At 44.4% G+C, this 15,460-nt stretch overlaps 1 protein-coding gene across 5 annotated transcripts in view; it reads left to right on the top strand.

The window, feature by feature from the left end:
* Window positions 1-15,419, top strand: part of smyd3 (SET and MYND domain containing 3) — a 796,202-nt gene extending 780,783 nt beyond the window's left edge. For all 5 annotated transcript variants that reach the window (XM_043695426.1, XM_043695428.1, XM_043695427.1 and 2 more), the window contains 2 exons: window positions 13,143-13,251; window positions 15,272-15,419. In XM_043695426.1, coding sequence (XP_043551361.1) covers window positions 13,143-13,251; window positions 15,272-15,385 — 223 coding nt within the window. In that variant the 3' untranslated portion in view covers window positions 15,386-15,419. The remainder of the gene's footprint in view (window positions 1-13,142; window positions 13,252-15,271) is intronic.
* Window positions 15,420-15,460: the final 41 nt, after the last annotated feature.

Raw genomic sequence — 15,460 nt, 5'->3', positions numbered from 1 at the left:
TCCACACCCGTACTACTCTCTGAGTAAAGAAACTACCTCTGACATCTGTCCTACATATATCACCCCTCAGTTCAAAGCTAAGTCCCCTCGTGCTAGCCATTGCCATCCAAGGTAAAAGGCTCTCACTGTCCAACCTATCTAACCCTCCGATTATCTTATATGTCTCAATTAAGTCACCTCTCAACCTTTTTCTCTCTAACAAGATGATACATGATCAGAGCTGCCCTTTCAGTCTGGGTTATGGTGCCATTCTAAGGCTTCCCCTTTCTGTGCACACAGTTTTCAGCTTTAACTCTCACAGTCCTCAATGTCTGGTCTATTCACTCACTCAACCCACTCTGACAAACCAGTGCCTCTTGGTCCGACCTCTATTCCGTAAACCTATCAGATCTGAAAGGTCTTCCGTGTCATTCTCAAATATTCCTCTGTGTCGAGTGTTGCCACTAAGTTTGTGGGGTTTGCAATGTCTGTCTTGAAGTACTCTGACCCCAGCATATCTTTTTCTCCCCTTTTTCTTGTGAAGGTGTTGAGTCCAATTTCTCTTTGTTGGCACCATTTAGAAATGGGGCTGGTCGCCAAGATGTGGCAGGGTTGTCACCATGTTGCTGTTTGCCATGTTTTGTGTGTACCAGAAGTGGTATTGAGTGGATGAGGACAGCCATGTTTCAGGTCTAACTAGAAGAGCCTTGCTCTGTAAACAATAGAAAGTTTATTATTATGACAACAACTGGTTACAGTGTGGGGGAATCCAAAGTTAGAGGGTTTAAGGTGAGAGAGGAAAGATTTAAAAGGGACCCAATAGGCAACTTTTTCACACAAAGGGTGTTGTGTATATGGAATGAGCTGCCAAAGGAAGTGATGGAGGCTGGTACAATTACAACACTTAAAAGGCATCTGGATGGGTGCATGAATAGGAAGGATTCAGAGGGATATGGGCCAAATACTGGCAAATTGGACTAAATTAATTTAGGTTGTCTGGTTGGACTGAAGGGTCTGTTTCTGTGCTGTACAAATCTATGACTCTATGACCTGCATTACAACAAAGACAGTTGGGAACACGTTAACCTCAGGTTTGACTCCTACAATATTTACTTTGTACCAGCCTTTGTGACATTAAAATAAATGTTACCCTTTTACAACCTTAGGAGTCAAGGATATCATGGATCAAATGCTATTGAGCAGTTGATCCTGTAATTCTGGTTTCCCTCCTATAGGAAGGATGTTGTAAAATTTGAAAGGATTCAGAACAGATTTACAAGGATGTTGCCAGGATTGGAGAGTTTGTGCTATAGCAAGAGGCTGGGGCTGTTTTCCCTGGAGTGTTGGAGGCTAAGGGATGACCTTATAGAGGTTTATAAAATCATGAGGGGCATCGATAGGGTCAATAGACAAGGTCTTTTCCCTGAGGTGGGGGAGTCTAGAACTAGAGGTTTAGGATGAGAGGGGAGAGATTTAAAAGGGACCTAAGGAGCAACTTTATCACACAAAGGGTGGTGTGTGTATGGAATGAGCTGCCAGAGGAAGTGGTGGAAGCTGGTACAGTTACAACATTTAAAAAGCATCTGGATAGGTACATGAATAAGAAGGATTCGGCAGGATATGGGCCAAATACAAATAGAACTAAATTAATTTAGGATATCTAGAGTATGAATGAGTTGGATCTAAGGGTCTGTTTCCATTCTGTACATCTCTATGACTCTATGACTCAATCAATCTGTTACCTAGATCCCTTGGCATTGTTGTCCATAACAATTGTAATACCTCCCCTTCTCTACTTCCTCTTCCCTCACAAGGGTAAGACTGCTATCACCAGTTCTAAAGTCACAATATATTGTAAAATATAACAAAATGACCGCACTGTTTATTGGAATATGTTCACAAGGAACGGGACAGGGTGCAGATATTAAGTATGGCCACCAGGATCTCTTTGCTCTAAGTTGAACCTCACATTGTACTAATTGCCAGCTCATTTAAATGATGCCGTTGGCCTTTCCACAGTTGTTATTTTAACATGGCCATTTGTAAAGTCTCGAATCAGTCATTTCTTTTTGATAGCAATGATGAAACAGAATGAGCATCCAGGACATTAGGCAAGTACCAGTTTGCTTTTGTGCTGGAACACTTTGAGCGTATTGAAAGAGGCTTGTCCATTAGGCCTTCAGTGCTTGCTGACTGGAGGTGACCAAATGGTGCAAGTTCCTCCTCCACCAACCTCGGTGACCCAGACGGAAAAAGGCCATCGTTTAATTAATCCTCAAAGCAGTTGGAGAGAGGTCACCTCCAGTCTGAAGCACCGTCACCCTCTCCTGTCCCGTGGCGGTGACCTCTGATTGAGCCTTGAGAAGTTGCCCACCATTTGGAAAAGAGCAATGGTTATGGCGTCTGGCCATTCACTGACTGCCTCCCCACTTCTGTTCAAGGCTGTACAGGCCTGACATGGAACTTGAGCAAAAACCGTTTGGAGTAGAGCCACATCTTTAGGTTTTCAAATATAATGAGAAGGCATGTCACATTCCACAAACACGTCCGGCAAATTATATCCAGGTCTGATTTATTGCAGGACATGGCAACATTTTGTGTGTAGGGGTCCTGTTTCTCCAGCCCCTGCAGTCCATTGATAATCTTACAATCCAGGGAATCTTCCTGACCAATTGGGAGTTTAATTCCCAGATTTTCTGACGTTGGAAGAGCTGTTTTTTCCACAGGTTCTCTGGTGAGAAGTAGAAACGAGATCTGATCACCACTGTCCAGAAGAGGTGTGACATCCTTGCAGGGCTGAAGAAGTTCTCACCTTCAGGAAATCATATGATTCCCTTTCATCCGGAATTGCTTTTTGTGGCTTCACACTTTCACAATAGGAATAGTCAGGGGAATCCTGTATCACCCAAGTAAAAGAAAAAGACTGCAGATGCTGGAAATCTGAAACAAGCGCAGAGAATGCTGGAGAAGCTCATTATGTACAAGAGTTAAACTGGATTTGAAACGTTAACTGTTTTTTGCTTGACAGAAGCTATGAGACCTGCTGAGTTTCTCCAGCATGCTCTGTGCTCGATCCCATATCACCCTCTGGATCTCCGAGGTAGTGCAAGCTGGAAGATGTACTGGTTGTTGGAGTGGTTTGAAGGGGCAGGCTGGTGTAAGTGATGGTTAGACAGAAAGCTACCAAACTCTTTCAGGTAGATATGCTTACCCAGAAAGGGGTTAGATTACGGAACTTGCTCCCATGAGGAAGCACTGAGGCAAGTAACTTGGCTGCACTCAATGCAAACTAGAGAAGCAGCTGAGGGAAATGGGAATAGGTTGAACAGTAGCAGGAGTATAACCCCCAGAGGCCTGTTTCCCTGCTCAGTAAAGGCCACAACTGATCTTAATGTGACCTTGGCTGCCTCATTCTTTCCCACCTGTCACCTTCCTATGCCCATATCTCCCTTAACTCTCTTGGGAGTTGGAAAACTCTGTCTAATGCGGTGTTGAATGTTTTCAGGGATCCAGCCCCCACTGCCCACTGGGGGAAAGAATTCCACAGACTAGGGATGACTCCGAGGAAATTTAGGGATATTATGTGCAGACTCATTGGGAATCTCCCACCTCCCGACACTGCCACACAGGAAGCTAGAGGTGTAGTTATACTGGGCTCATAATATAAGGCAATGAATAAATAATCTCCTGAGACAATCAGTGTATATAATGCATTTTAGGTAATAATATAGAATTTATATAATGTGTTTAATAGAAACAGTTCACTGATATTGACTCTAATTTGTTTTACTTCGTACAAAACTAAATTCTACATTAGGTTCTTGATTTCTTTATAATTCTATTTTAAAATATTAAAGCCATTGACTCACAATCCTTACTCTCTTGTTAATTATGTAACTCTTATTCCTCTCTGGTCAGTTGTCAGAATTGATGATCACTCCGTGTAATGACTGAATGTCATACTCTCCCTGCAATGTGGAAAAATGACAGTGCACACCTGCTAACTTTCCTCCTCCAGCCCCTCCATGTCTTCGTTCATGGTGAACCCAGCCCACCCCCAACTACTGCACATTCTCACTCATGCACACACTTTCACACTGATACATACACACTCATTCACACTCACTCATACACAGACACTGAAATGCACACACTCTGTCTCACAGGCTCATTAATGTACACTCACATTCTCACACATGCCTCACATATTTACAAACTCTCACTCACACACACTCACACTCACACACACTGTCTGTCTGTCTGTCTCTCTCTCTCTCTCTCTCTGCAATCCTTACCTAGTCTGGCCTCCATGTGATTCCAGATCCATGACAATGTGGTTGACCCGAAAACGATCTCTGAAATAGTCTTTAGGCCTCTCAGAGTGTAATTTAAAATGAACAACTGAAGCTGCCTTACTGGGGACACCTAAATCTCATGAAATGAATGAAATGAAAATCCTGGCACTGGGCTTTTCTGCGGGGTCGTATCCAGCAGAGTTACCCTGTCCCAGGTGATGGGTGACTGATGAGATTGTAAAGACCCTTGCTCAGTGCCACCAAAGGAGGACAACTGTGGCTTTCCATTCGTCCCCACAGGGGTAAATTTACTTACCCAGAGGCAGACACTCAGCAGCAGCCCTATTGGTGTTCCCTGGATATGGGGGAATGCCCTGCAGGGGATTACAATAGTGACCTGGCCACTCAAACCAGTTCCTCAGTAACCTTTTAAAGTCATTGTGAGAAGGAGTCTCCATATTGACAAGCACCCTGCATCAGCTACTTGCCCTCTACTGTGGGCTGCCCATACACATCTTGAACTGCACAACATCTTATTGGCCATTGGGATTTGAGCCCCCATTCACTGTGCCTTATTGGACGGGGAACCATGCTCCTTTGTCAGTTAATGGCAGAAGCTCCATGAAAAGCCCCAGGAATGACTGGTTTGATGAACATGTTGGGAGGTTTTCAAAGATATTACAAACAAGCTTGATAAAGTAGAGCATAAATTTTCAGAAGGCTTTTGATAAAGCTCCCCCAGAAAAGGCTGGTTAAAAACATTAAAATACATGGATTAATTATTGACTAACAGTCCGAAAACAGGGAGTCAGAATAAATGAGTTATTCTCATATTGACAGGTTGTGACTAGTGGGTTCCCACAAGGATCAGTACTTGGGCCCCAGCTCTTCGCAGTAAATACAGGTCGTTCTGCTGTAATGTTAACAGGTCGTTTTGTTAATGCAAATTTGCTATAATGGGATTGTTGTATTGAGGGCACTGTTTCTAAAGTGTGAACTTTCAAATCGTGTGTTGGTTGTAATGCGATTATATTGCCAACATTTAAAGTGCTGGATCTAAAGCGCGTTTTTTTCTATAACACAGGGTTGCACAAGAACACAACCACCGCGCTGTAGAAGAGCTATCTGTACTGATTATTTGAAGGTGTGGGTTGAATGTAACATTTCCAAAGTTTTGAAAACAAAACTAAATGGGAATGTGTGTTCTAAAGAAAATGTGAAGTGGCTTCAAGAGGCTTTACCCAGGCTTAGTCATTGAATAAGAATGAGGCAGTTGGAATATAATGTGGAAGAATGTGGGGTTATCCATTTTGGTCAGAGAAACAGCTGTGCAGAGTATTCTCTAAATAGAAAGAGTTTGGACAGTGTGGATTTACAAAGGGACCTAGTTGTCTTTGTTAATAAGGCACTGAAGGCTAACATGTCGGTGCAGCAAATGATTGGGAAGGCCAATGGAATTGTCAGAGGAAACAAAAACACAAATTGCTGAAGGAACTTCATCTGGAGAGAAAGCAGAGTTATCGTTTCAGATCCAGTATTCTAATGAATAGTCACTGGACTCAGAACTTTGACTGCTTTCTCCCTACAGACGCAGTCAGGCCTGCTGAGTTTCTCCAGCAACTTCTGTTTTTGTTTCAGATTTCTGGCATCTGCAGTTCTCTGTTTTTTATTAGGAATCGCAAGAGGATTTGAGTAGAGGAGTGGTGAGATCTTGTTTGAATTATGTGGGAGTGTGAGATTAGATTAGATTCTCTACAGTATGGAAACAGGCCCTTCGGCCCAACAAGTCCACACTGACCCTCCGAAGAGTAACCCACCCAGATCCATTCCCCAACCCTATACTTACCTCTGACTAATGCACCTAATGCTGTGGGCAATTTAGCATGGCCAATTCACCTGACCTGCACATCTTTGGATTGTGGGAGGAAACCGGAGCACCTGGAGGAAACCCTTGCAGACAAATGGAGAATGTACAAACTCCACACAGACAGTCGCCTGAGGCGGGAATCAAACCTGGGTCCCTGGTGCTGTGAGGCAGCAGTGTTAACCACTGAGTGTTGTTAGACTGCAGTTAGAATGCATTGGCAGTACTGTGTGAAGGTTTGGTAACCTTGTCTCTGATGCCATACAGGGATTGCAACGACAGTTCACCAAACTTGTTCTCAGGATGACTTATTGTCCTACAAATGGCAAACTGACCTGTATTCTTCGAAACTCTAGAGAGTGAGAGGTGATCTCACTAAAACCTACAAAATACCTAAAGGCTAAATGCAGGTATTGCCCTGCTTGTGGAGTCTACAGCCCGGGGCACATTTTAAAAACAATTGAGATGCCACCTAACTTTGAGATAGGAGGATTTTTTTTTTACTCAGAGTGCAGTAAACCTTTGGAGTTCTCTACCACAGAGTGCAGTGGCAGCTCAGTCCTTGAGTATATTTAAGGGAGAGTTTGAGAGATTTCTGATCACCAATAGCACCAAGGATTATGCGGGGAGTGGAGGGGAGGTGGGTAAAAGACATTGAAGTGTACAATCAGCCCTGATCACATTGAATGGCGGGGTAGACTCAATGGACAGAATGACCTACTCCTGTTCCCCTGTTCCTGAGGAACTTTTATTTCCATCAAGCTATCTTTTGGATGGAATCACACAGGGGTCAAGGATGAGAATTCAAGCATCTGCTGACAGCGAGCTGCCCACTTTGAACTAGGCCAGGCACAATCTGATACAGTTCATCACCCACCACGTGGCAGCTCATTGCTACCTGCCCATTTGCCCCTGCCCTTTGTGATGTTTGAGATCTCCTCCAATGCCAATTCAGCGGCTGCAAGTATCAGGTGAGCTCATCAAACACTATCGCATTAAGGACCAACACCCCCCTCCCAATGCTCCCACAGTGAGAAACTCTAATTTCCTTCACTAAATAATTGAAAAGCACAATGCAATGAACCACAGGGTGTTGTATCAAGGCATTGAGGGTATGTACACCATTGATGAGGGTATGTGCACTCCCAACCTGCAGATTAACCTCAGTATGACACGAAGCAGTCAACCATTATTAATTATAAATCACCCCCGCGTGCCTGCGAGCAGACTGAAGTACTTGCTTTGGATGTCAGCAGGCTTAAAGACAAATTTCACAGAGTCTGCTCTTGCTGAAGATGGCATCCCATTTCCATAGCAACTCCTGCGTCTGAGTATTCACTGTCAGAATCCAGATCCCGAGAAATACCTTGAATGTTGCTGGAATCCTGCAGTTTGTTGTCTTTTTGTTTTTAGGAAGCTCATATCCAATTCAGATATACAAAAGGTTCAATCAGCCAGACGCAGTCTGAACGTCCTGCTGTTGGGAGTTGCTCACCATGAGATTGTGTCGCAGTTGATGCATGCAAGATGCTTTGAACATGCCCTTACAGTTCACTAGCTGCCTGTTGCCCTAATGCCACCTGAAAGGGGTCAGTGGGTGCGGCTCCACAAGCCTAACCATAGCTGAGAGCTGAAAAGGTGCCTGCAGTGCTGTAGAGCAAGCTGCTGGGAGCTCACAACACCGTTACGTTAGTGAGGCAGTGTCAACACTTTGTAACCTGCAGGTGTTCCAATTCAAGACAGGAGTGTAAGAATATTCTCACTTGTTTCGTGTTCAACAAAAGAATTGGCTCACCAAAATAAAATCATTTGATGAATGCTCGATCCCCAGCTGAAGTGGAATCAGGAACTGTGCTACTAATCCCTGACAGTGGTATCTCCAATTAAGGAAATGTGCAAAACAAGCGACGGGGTCAGGTACTGTGACCTCAGTGAGTTATTGTTTGGTTCTCTAGAGGTTGATTTGTAGGAAGTTAGCCAGGGATGTTCACAAGAAAAATCTGCTGAGCTCAGAATGCTTGGGCTGATACTGTTGGCACAGTACTGCAGCTGTGCTGCTTTGTCAGAGAAGTCCTGATACAGCTGTTGAACCTCCTTCTACACTTCTCCATCTCTTTCTGCCTTGCATTCCTCCTCTCAATCACTCCTTTCCTCTCCCACCAAGCTTTTGGTCATGGATTAGTTGGACCGAAGGGTCTGTTTCTGTGCTGTATGACTCCATCTGACTGCATATCTCCTGCTGTAGCAAAGTGTCAGGTTTTGATAACTTCTGCGCGGTAGCTTGGAATGTTTTGTGACATTAAAGGTGCTAGATTCTCTTTGTTAATGAATAAACTGTCAAAGGGTAGCCCCTATTTTAACCCAGGAAGCAAACTGGGCATTCAGGGGTAAAACCAGAAGTGTCAATGGGTTTTGTTTTGAGTTTGGGGTTTTCTTTGTTGGCTTGAGTTTTGTTTTTAACTGTCTGTCTGTGTGCAGCACTTCAGAAGTGGAGAGGAAATGACAAAGAATGTGGTTATTGTAGGCCTTTTGAATTTTGACACTGCCTTAATCCCACGTAAGTGATTTTCCCCACCTCAATTAAGCAACTTGTCTTTTAAACTTTGCAATACTTCAGCTCCCTTGTAATAAGGCAGCCCCACCTGCTGCACTGCCCGCAACTGAAACAACCATGGAGAGACACAGGTTACAGACGCGATTGCACTGACATCTGGATTACATAGAGGGTGAGACCAAATTAAATATCAAAGGGGCCACAAATTCCGTAACGGACTACCCAATCAGGAAAGGGAAATTTCCAGAAGGGGCATAAAAATACATCTTTTCTCAGCAGTTGATTTGTTTTTAGCCGATTGAAGTGTTAATCCTTTCAGCAGTGTTAAAATTTAAAAGCTTTCATTTATCAAGCTCTTCTCTCTAGACAGCAGGTCAAAGCCTGAATTAGAACTTAATTTCAAAATTTACCATAAGTAATGTAAGATACCATTTTATTGTGTAAGTTTCTACTCAATGCAGTTGGTTAAGAATAATAAAGAACAGTCAGTCTGATGAAGAGGAGAGACTGTAACATTATAATGATAGCTGTCAGACTTGAGTATTTACATGTTGGCTTCAGAGCAACCTGTTGGTGCAGGATAGGATTTGGGAAGAGTTTTGAGGGCAGATCATCAGCCAAGAGTGCATTGAATGACCAAAGCAGGCTCAAGGGGCTAAATGACCTCTTGTTTCTATTCCTTATGCTTCTCAGGTTACACGTGAGGGACATGAAGGGTTCTTGTACAGTTGGGTAAGAAAGATGGATTCCATGTTCTTGCCACACCAGTAAAAAATTAATCAGCTTTGAATATCCATTTTTGTATTCTTCCTGGAGAGGGAGGGAGGTTAGACTTTGTCCCCGGTGTAACTCCAACAAACAATGATAAGTAGGAGAGATGTTTGAGAGGTGTCACATCTGATACTGCCTTTTATGTCATTTAAGAATTGTTAGAAAAGGCAAAGGCACTTTGTTCCATTGAACCTGACCCTATTTTGTGAACATAACAACTCAGTCCTTTTAATCCCCATCATTTCACCAACTTTCTTATTGGAATTATTTCCCTATTACAGTCTTTTCTTCTATATAGTGCAAGAGCTGCGTTCCTGTGTGACCCTGTGCTCGACAAAAATCACGCAATACAATTAAAGTGTTGGTGCTGTGATCACATTATAGCCAACACATACTTTAAAAGTTTTCACTTTCAAAACTGCCTCCCTTTTCATTCATCACGTTATAGCCAATTCACATTGACGAAATACGCATTATAGCAGAACAACCTGTACTTGTATCCTTCCCTTTCAAACCTCCCCATTTTGCTTCTGTCATCTCCTCAGTTGATATGTTTTATATTATCAGAGTGTCTTGTGTCTTAATGCTTTCACTGCATTGTCCCCTTGTTCTGGGAGTATGAGGAGGAGTCATTCCCATTCTGGGTCAAACCTTCTTTGTTTTTTGAAACATCTCCATTAACTCACTCCATGACCTCTGCATCGCCCAGAGCTAAATAACTGAAGTTTGCACAGTCTACTGTCAGTGTGCCATTCTGACCTTCAGCATTCTGAGGGTCTGACCTCCAGACTAATGAACCCTCGCTCTCGACTGCATTGTTCACCAAGCCAGCTGCTACAGTGTGAAGTGATTCAGGCTTGCCTCATCTGACTGTTCCTTGGCCATAGTAAGGCATACACAGTCTGACTGTACCCAGGGTCCATCAGATTTACCCAGTCTGACTGTGCCTCAGGTTCATTAGGATTATTCAGTCTGACTGTACCTCAGGTTTACTCAGTCTGACTGTACCTCAGGTTCATTAGGTTTATTCAGTCTGACTGTACCTCAGGGTTAATCAGGTTTACTCAGTCTGACTGTACCTCGAGTTCATTAGGTTTATTCAGTTTGCCTGGACCAAAGGTTCCTCAGATTTACCCAGGGTGCATTACTCAGAACTTTTACTCAGTCTGACTGTACTCCATGTTCATCAGATCCGCCCAGTCTAACTGTACCCAAGCATATCAGGTTTATCCAATCTGAGTCTACCCAGGTGCCATAAGGCTTACCTAGCTTATCTCCACACAGGCAATGTAAGGTACCCAATCTGGCTGTACACTTAAGCCAATGGGTTTATCCATTCTGACTGTACCCTGGCCCCAATATGGTTTACCCATTCTGTCTGTACCCAGGCCCGGTAAGCTTTACTAAGTCTGACGACCCTGGCCCCACTCAGATTGTATTCAGTGTCTGACTGTAATCAGGGCTATAGATTTCATTGACCACACTTGCCAGTTTCAGCTAGATCTTCACCAGAAAGGCAGTCTGAGCACGTTCAGATGTGGTCAGACCAGCGCCCTGTCATTGCTGCAGAAGCCAGTGGATATTGTCCTGTTGGACTTTCCGAACAATGTCGTGTGGCTCTGTGTGAGTTTCCGAATTGGAGCCATTGCCATGTTCTGCTGGAGAACTTCTGATCTTCCTTCTTTGCTCATGCAGCAACTGGGCAACGTTAACCATTCTTGTCTGTTTCTATTCACTTGCTGTCGCTGATTTTGAAAAGAAGCAGACACTTGGCATCAATAGTGACTCCCCATGTTCTCCAAGAGACATGGATCAAGTGCAGGAACATGTTAATGCTGAAACACACTCGATAGTGTTTAGAGACCCTTTGAGTTTGCACAAGGTGCTGGCTGACAGAGTAAAGGTGATCTATTCTCTCTCTCTCTCTCTCTCTCTCTCTGACCCTCAGAGTGGCTCACACCTTCCCAGTTCAGGATGTAACGTGGGCCACAACTCAGTTAGTCAGGTGCTGACTGCAAAGGCTCGGCTACAGGTTGACAGGGAATTTATTTGTCAACCCAAGGAAACAATTTATCTCATGTCAGACCTTATTTTTTAAAGATGGCTTTGAGATTAATGTATCACCTGCTCACCCCACTCCAATGTTTCACACTGGTCTATTCCCTTCCTGAACAAGGGTGTAACAAATGCAATTTACCAGCTCAGTATCGAAGGAGGTTTGAGAGATTATGGACCATGTGTCCACAATTTCCAATCAAACCTCCTCCAGAGGTGCATCTCCTCCAGGCTTGGTGCCTCATCACTTTGAAGTACAGTTAAACTTCCTGACACCCCCGTTTCATCAGTTTTTACACCATTCAGTGTCTCAAATACCTCAACTGAAAATTGAGATTGATGGGGAACTACCTCAAGATTAATAGGTTGTTAGAGTTTGGAATTCACTTGTCCAGGGAGCAGTAGAGGCTGGATCAGTGAATATATTCAAGGTTGTGTTCGACAGACGTTTAATCTAGAAAGGTTATGGGAGGTGTAGAGAGCCTCCTTCTTCTTATACATTTTTGTTCAGTAAGATATCACCAATTAACAAAATCCAAGGAGAGGTAGATGGAGTTAATAAACAGTCCAGCCATTCCAAACTGTTGATATGCAAGCTTTTCCTGAAGGCCATTTTGGGTTAGATTATATGGAGAGAGTGATCTTCCATCACCCCACTGTATATCTCCTCCTTGGCTGGTCCACTCTGTTTGACATTTCGGGTGATGGCCCTTGAACTAGTTTGAGGCGGAGCTTCAGTCTGCCTCCAAGAGGAAGTCTCACCTCACTGAGCTGCCAGAGGACAGCAGCTCCATAGCACCCCAGGATTGGTGGTCATTCCTGGAATTGCAGGAGACCCTGAAAGAAGAACAGTCAGGGTTAAGTGCAGGATCCTGACTGGGGCTGTGTTGTCAGGCCCCAACGAGAGTGGCTGGGGGAGAGGCAGGTTGGACAGGACAGGTGGGTGGTTGGTGGGCAAAAGAGAGGCCTAACTGTCTCAGGTAGGGCCTGTGATTTATACTTACATAGGAGGCCCAGGAAGAAGTCAGACCTCCCCATCTCCAGTTCATTGAGCGACAACCTGCTGGAGTGAACCTGCCAACCAATTGGAGGGAGGGCTTTCCCAGTGGGATGAGGCCCTCAATGGAGCATGCATTGTCCACTTAAGGGTCTCAACTGGGCCACAGACCAGCAGCCCACCTAATCTAGCATGTAAAGCAAAGGTGGGGTAAGTGGGCTAATGGTGGCCACAGCACCCATGGTACCTCGCCCTCATCAGCGGGTCTGCCTGGCTGTTTTCCCACTTGAGGGTGGCCATAATATTCAACCCTATGATGAGCTGGGGAATGCGTCTTCCATTAATCCTGGTATTATCTGCTTACAATATTGCTTACTTCTGTGGAGCATCTGCCTCTTCTGCAAAGGTCTGAAAGCTTGACTGCAGTCTGAGGGAATAACTGTGCAAGGGAGCTATAACATCAGATCGATATGTGCTTGTGGGTCAGCTACACTTCTCCCTGCGCCTGCTGCTTTGGTTTCTCTTGAATGAGGTCACCTGCAGATTGTGCTGTGTGGAGTTCTGTGGTGTTAGTTGTCCGATATCACATTGTAGCTGAACCCAGTCCGTACCTCGATCTGCTTCCAGGTTGTACTATGCTGGCGCTCATCCTGTGAGAGGAGTGCAACTCATGAGAGTGGGCAAGCTGCAACATCATCAGGGCAAGCTGAAGGAAGCAGCGGGCACACTAAAGCAGGTCAGTGAGCTCCGACATCCCTGAGCATATCTCTAACTTTACTTGCAGAGCGGTCTCTGGTCCAAAGTGCATACTCTGTACTTTTCACGTTATCAGCTTAAACCACTTAAGATTGCACAGCCCATTGTGCCTGTGATATGTATTTGAAGAACTTTCCTAATTGGCTAACTTTCCTGATTCCTAATCAGGCACAAATTTTCCCGGGAACACTGCAAATTAATCCTCCTTGAGCATCTGTGGGATTGCTTATTGAATGGTGGTGTGTAATCTGATGCCACTGTCCTTTGGGTAGTGTATTACAGATCTTAGCAATCCACTCTTGAGAAGAATTTCTCCTTAGTTACCCTCAAACTCTTTCATAAACTATCTTCCATTATAACCCATCTCCCATAAACCATCTTCCCCTTCATATGCTAACCCTGGGATTTAGATCAGAGTGGTGCTGGAAAAGCACAGCAGGTCAGGCAGCATCCAAGGAGCAGGAAAATCGACGTTTCGGGCAAAAGCCCTTCATCAGGAATGAAGGCAGGGAGCCTCCAGGGCGGAGAGATAAATGGGGCGGGCAGGGGAGCGGCTGGGGAGAAGGTAGCAAAGAGTACAATAGGTGAATGGGCGTGATAGGTCAAAGTGGAGGGTGGGGGAAGGTAGTAAAGAGTACAATGGGTGAATGGGTGTGGGGATGGAGGTGATATGTCAGAGAGGAGGGTGGGGGAAGGTGGTAAAGAGTCTAGAGGTGAATAGGGGTGGGGGTGGAGGTGAGGTCAGAGGGGAGGGTGGAGCAGATAGGTGGGAAGGGAGATTGGCAGGTAGAACAGATCATGAGGACCTTGGGGTTGCAGTGAGAGAGAGACTCACTGAGATTCTTGTGGAGAGAGGAGGAGAACTTCTTCAAGGTAGGCATCCTTGCAAGAGGATTCGCAGTAGGTTCCCCGTCCCACTGAAACAGCCCTCGAGTTACAAACCCTGGACAATTATACACCCCTCTTCCATTACAAACCCTTCTCTATTATAACCCCCTCACAATGCAGCACTTCCTTCCATTATAATATTACCTCCATTATAAACCTTCTGTATTATGACCCTTCATCCATTAAACCCCTATCATTTTAACCTCTGTCAGCTTAGACCGCTTTCTGTAGCGTTGAATCAAAGAAATGAGTGTAAGATGGTGTGTACTGATTCCACATGAACCCCTATTTAATTATATTATTCAGTATTCAAGAAAAAGCCACTCCTTTGTGGCTTTGACAGAACTGTGGGCAGAATTATACAGCAGGATCCCAAGCTGGGGAAGATTCTGGAATTCCATCCAATGTAATGAAGGCACGTGTCCCTGTCTGTAATTGAGTGAAATTGTGGAGATCAGTCCCTAAACGTACATTCAAAAGTCCCAAGTCCCATTGAGTTTGACCTTGATCATTGGATGAAGGCCAAGTGACCTTCATTAGAGAATCTCAGCCTGCTTTTGTGATCTGGACCTTAAAGGTAAGTGAAACATTGCTCCTGTCTCTGCCACCCTCCCATCAGTCTGTGTTAAGAATGAAGTCTTCTGTTAATTGTTTTAAATGGGACTCTGTTAAACTGAAGGCCATTAACAGAACAACAAATTAAGATTTATTTTCAACTGTTCTGTTATTTGTACATGCCATGTCCTAATAGATAGTTCAATCCCTGTCTCTTTCATCATATACAGAGACGAAAAATTATATGGTGTTTAGCAATGCAGCAGCCAGGTTATTATCTGTTATTCTTGCTGTTGTGCCGGTTGAGGTATAAATTTGCATAACATTACACGGTTCTGTGGAGCTCAGCCCTAGCAGCCTGATTCCGAGCAGATAGCGGACATGGCTGTTGAGGCATTTGCTGCTATTACATGGTAAAATTTGTACGCCTCATCTACCAGTCACCTCATACAAAGGGAGACATTGTGGACTGCAAGATAAAGAGCTGGGTAGGAAGTGAGCTGTGTGTCTGGGAGTGAAGTGTCGCACTGACTTTTTTGTTCTTTCTGCATTGCCAGGCATTTGACATTCTCAAGGTGACCCATGGAAGAGAACATCCCCTGACTGACAACCTGCAGCAGGTCCTGGCAGAATGTGAGGCTGAGTTCAGCTTCAGGCCTCAACAACTGTGAACAGATCTAACTGGTGTGTGTGTGTGTGTGTGTGTGTGTGTGTGTGTGTGTGTGTGTGTGTGTGTGTGTGTGTGT

This window comes from Chiloscyllium plagiosum, chromosome 9 (assembly GCF_004010195.1).
Source record: "Chiloscyllium plagiosum isolate BGI_BamShark_2017 chromosome 9, ASM401019v2, whole genome shotgun sequence".
Taxonomy (NCBI): domain Eukaryota; kingdom Metazoa; phylum Chordata; class Chondrichthyes; order Orectolobiformes; family Hemiscylliidae; genus Chiloscyllium; species Chiloscyllium plagiosum.
This window is presented reverse-complemented; position numbering and strand designations above follow the sequence as displayed.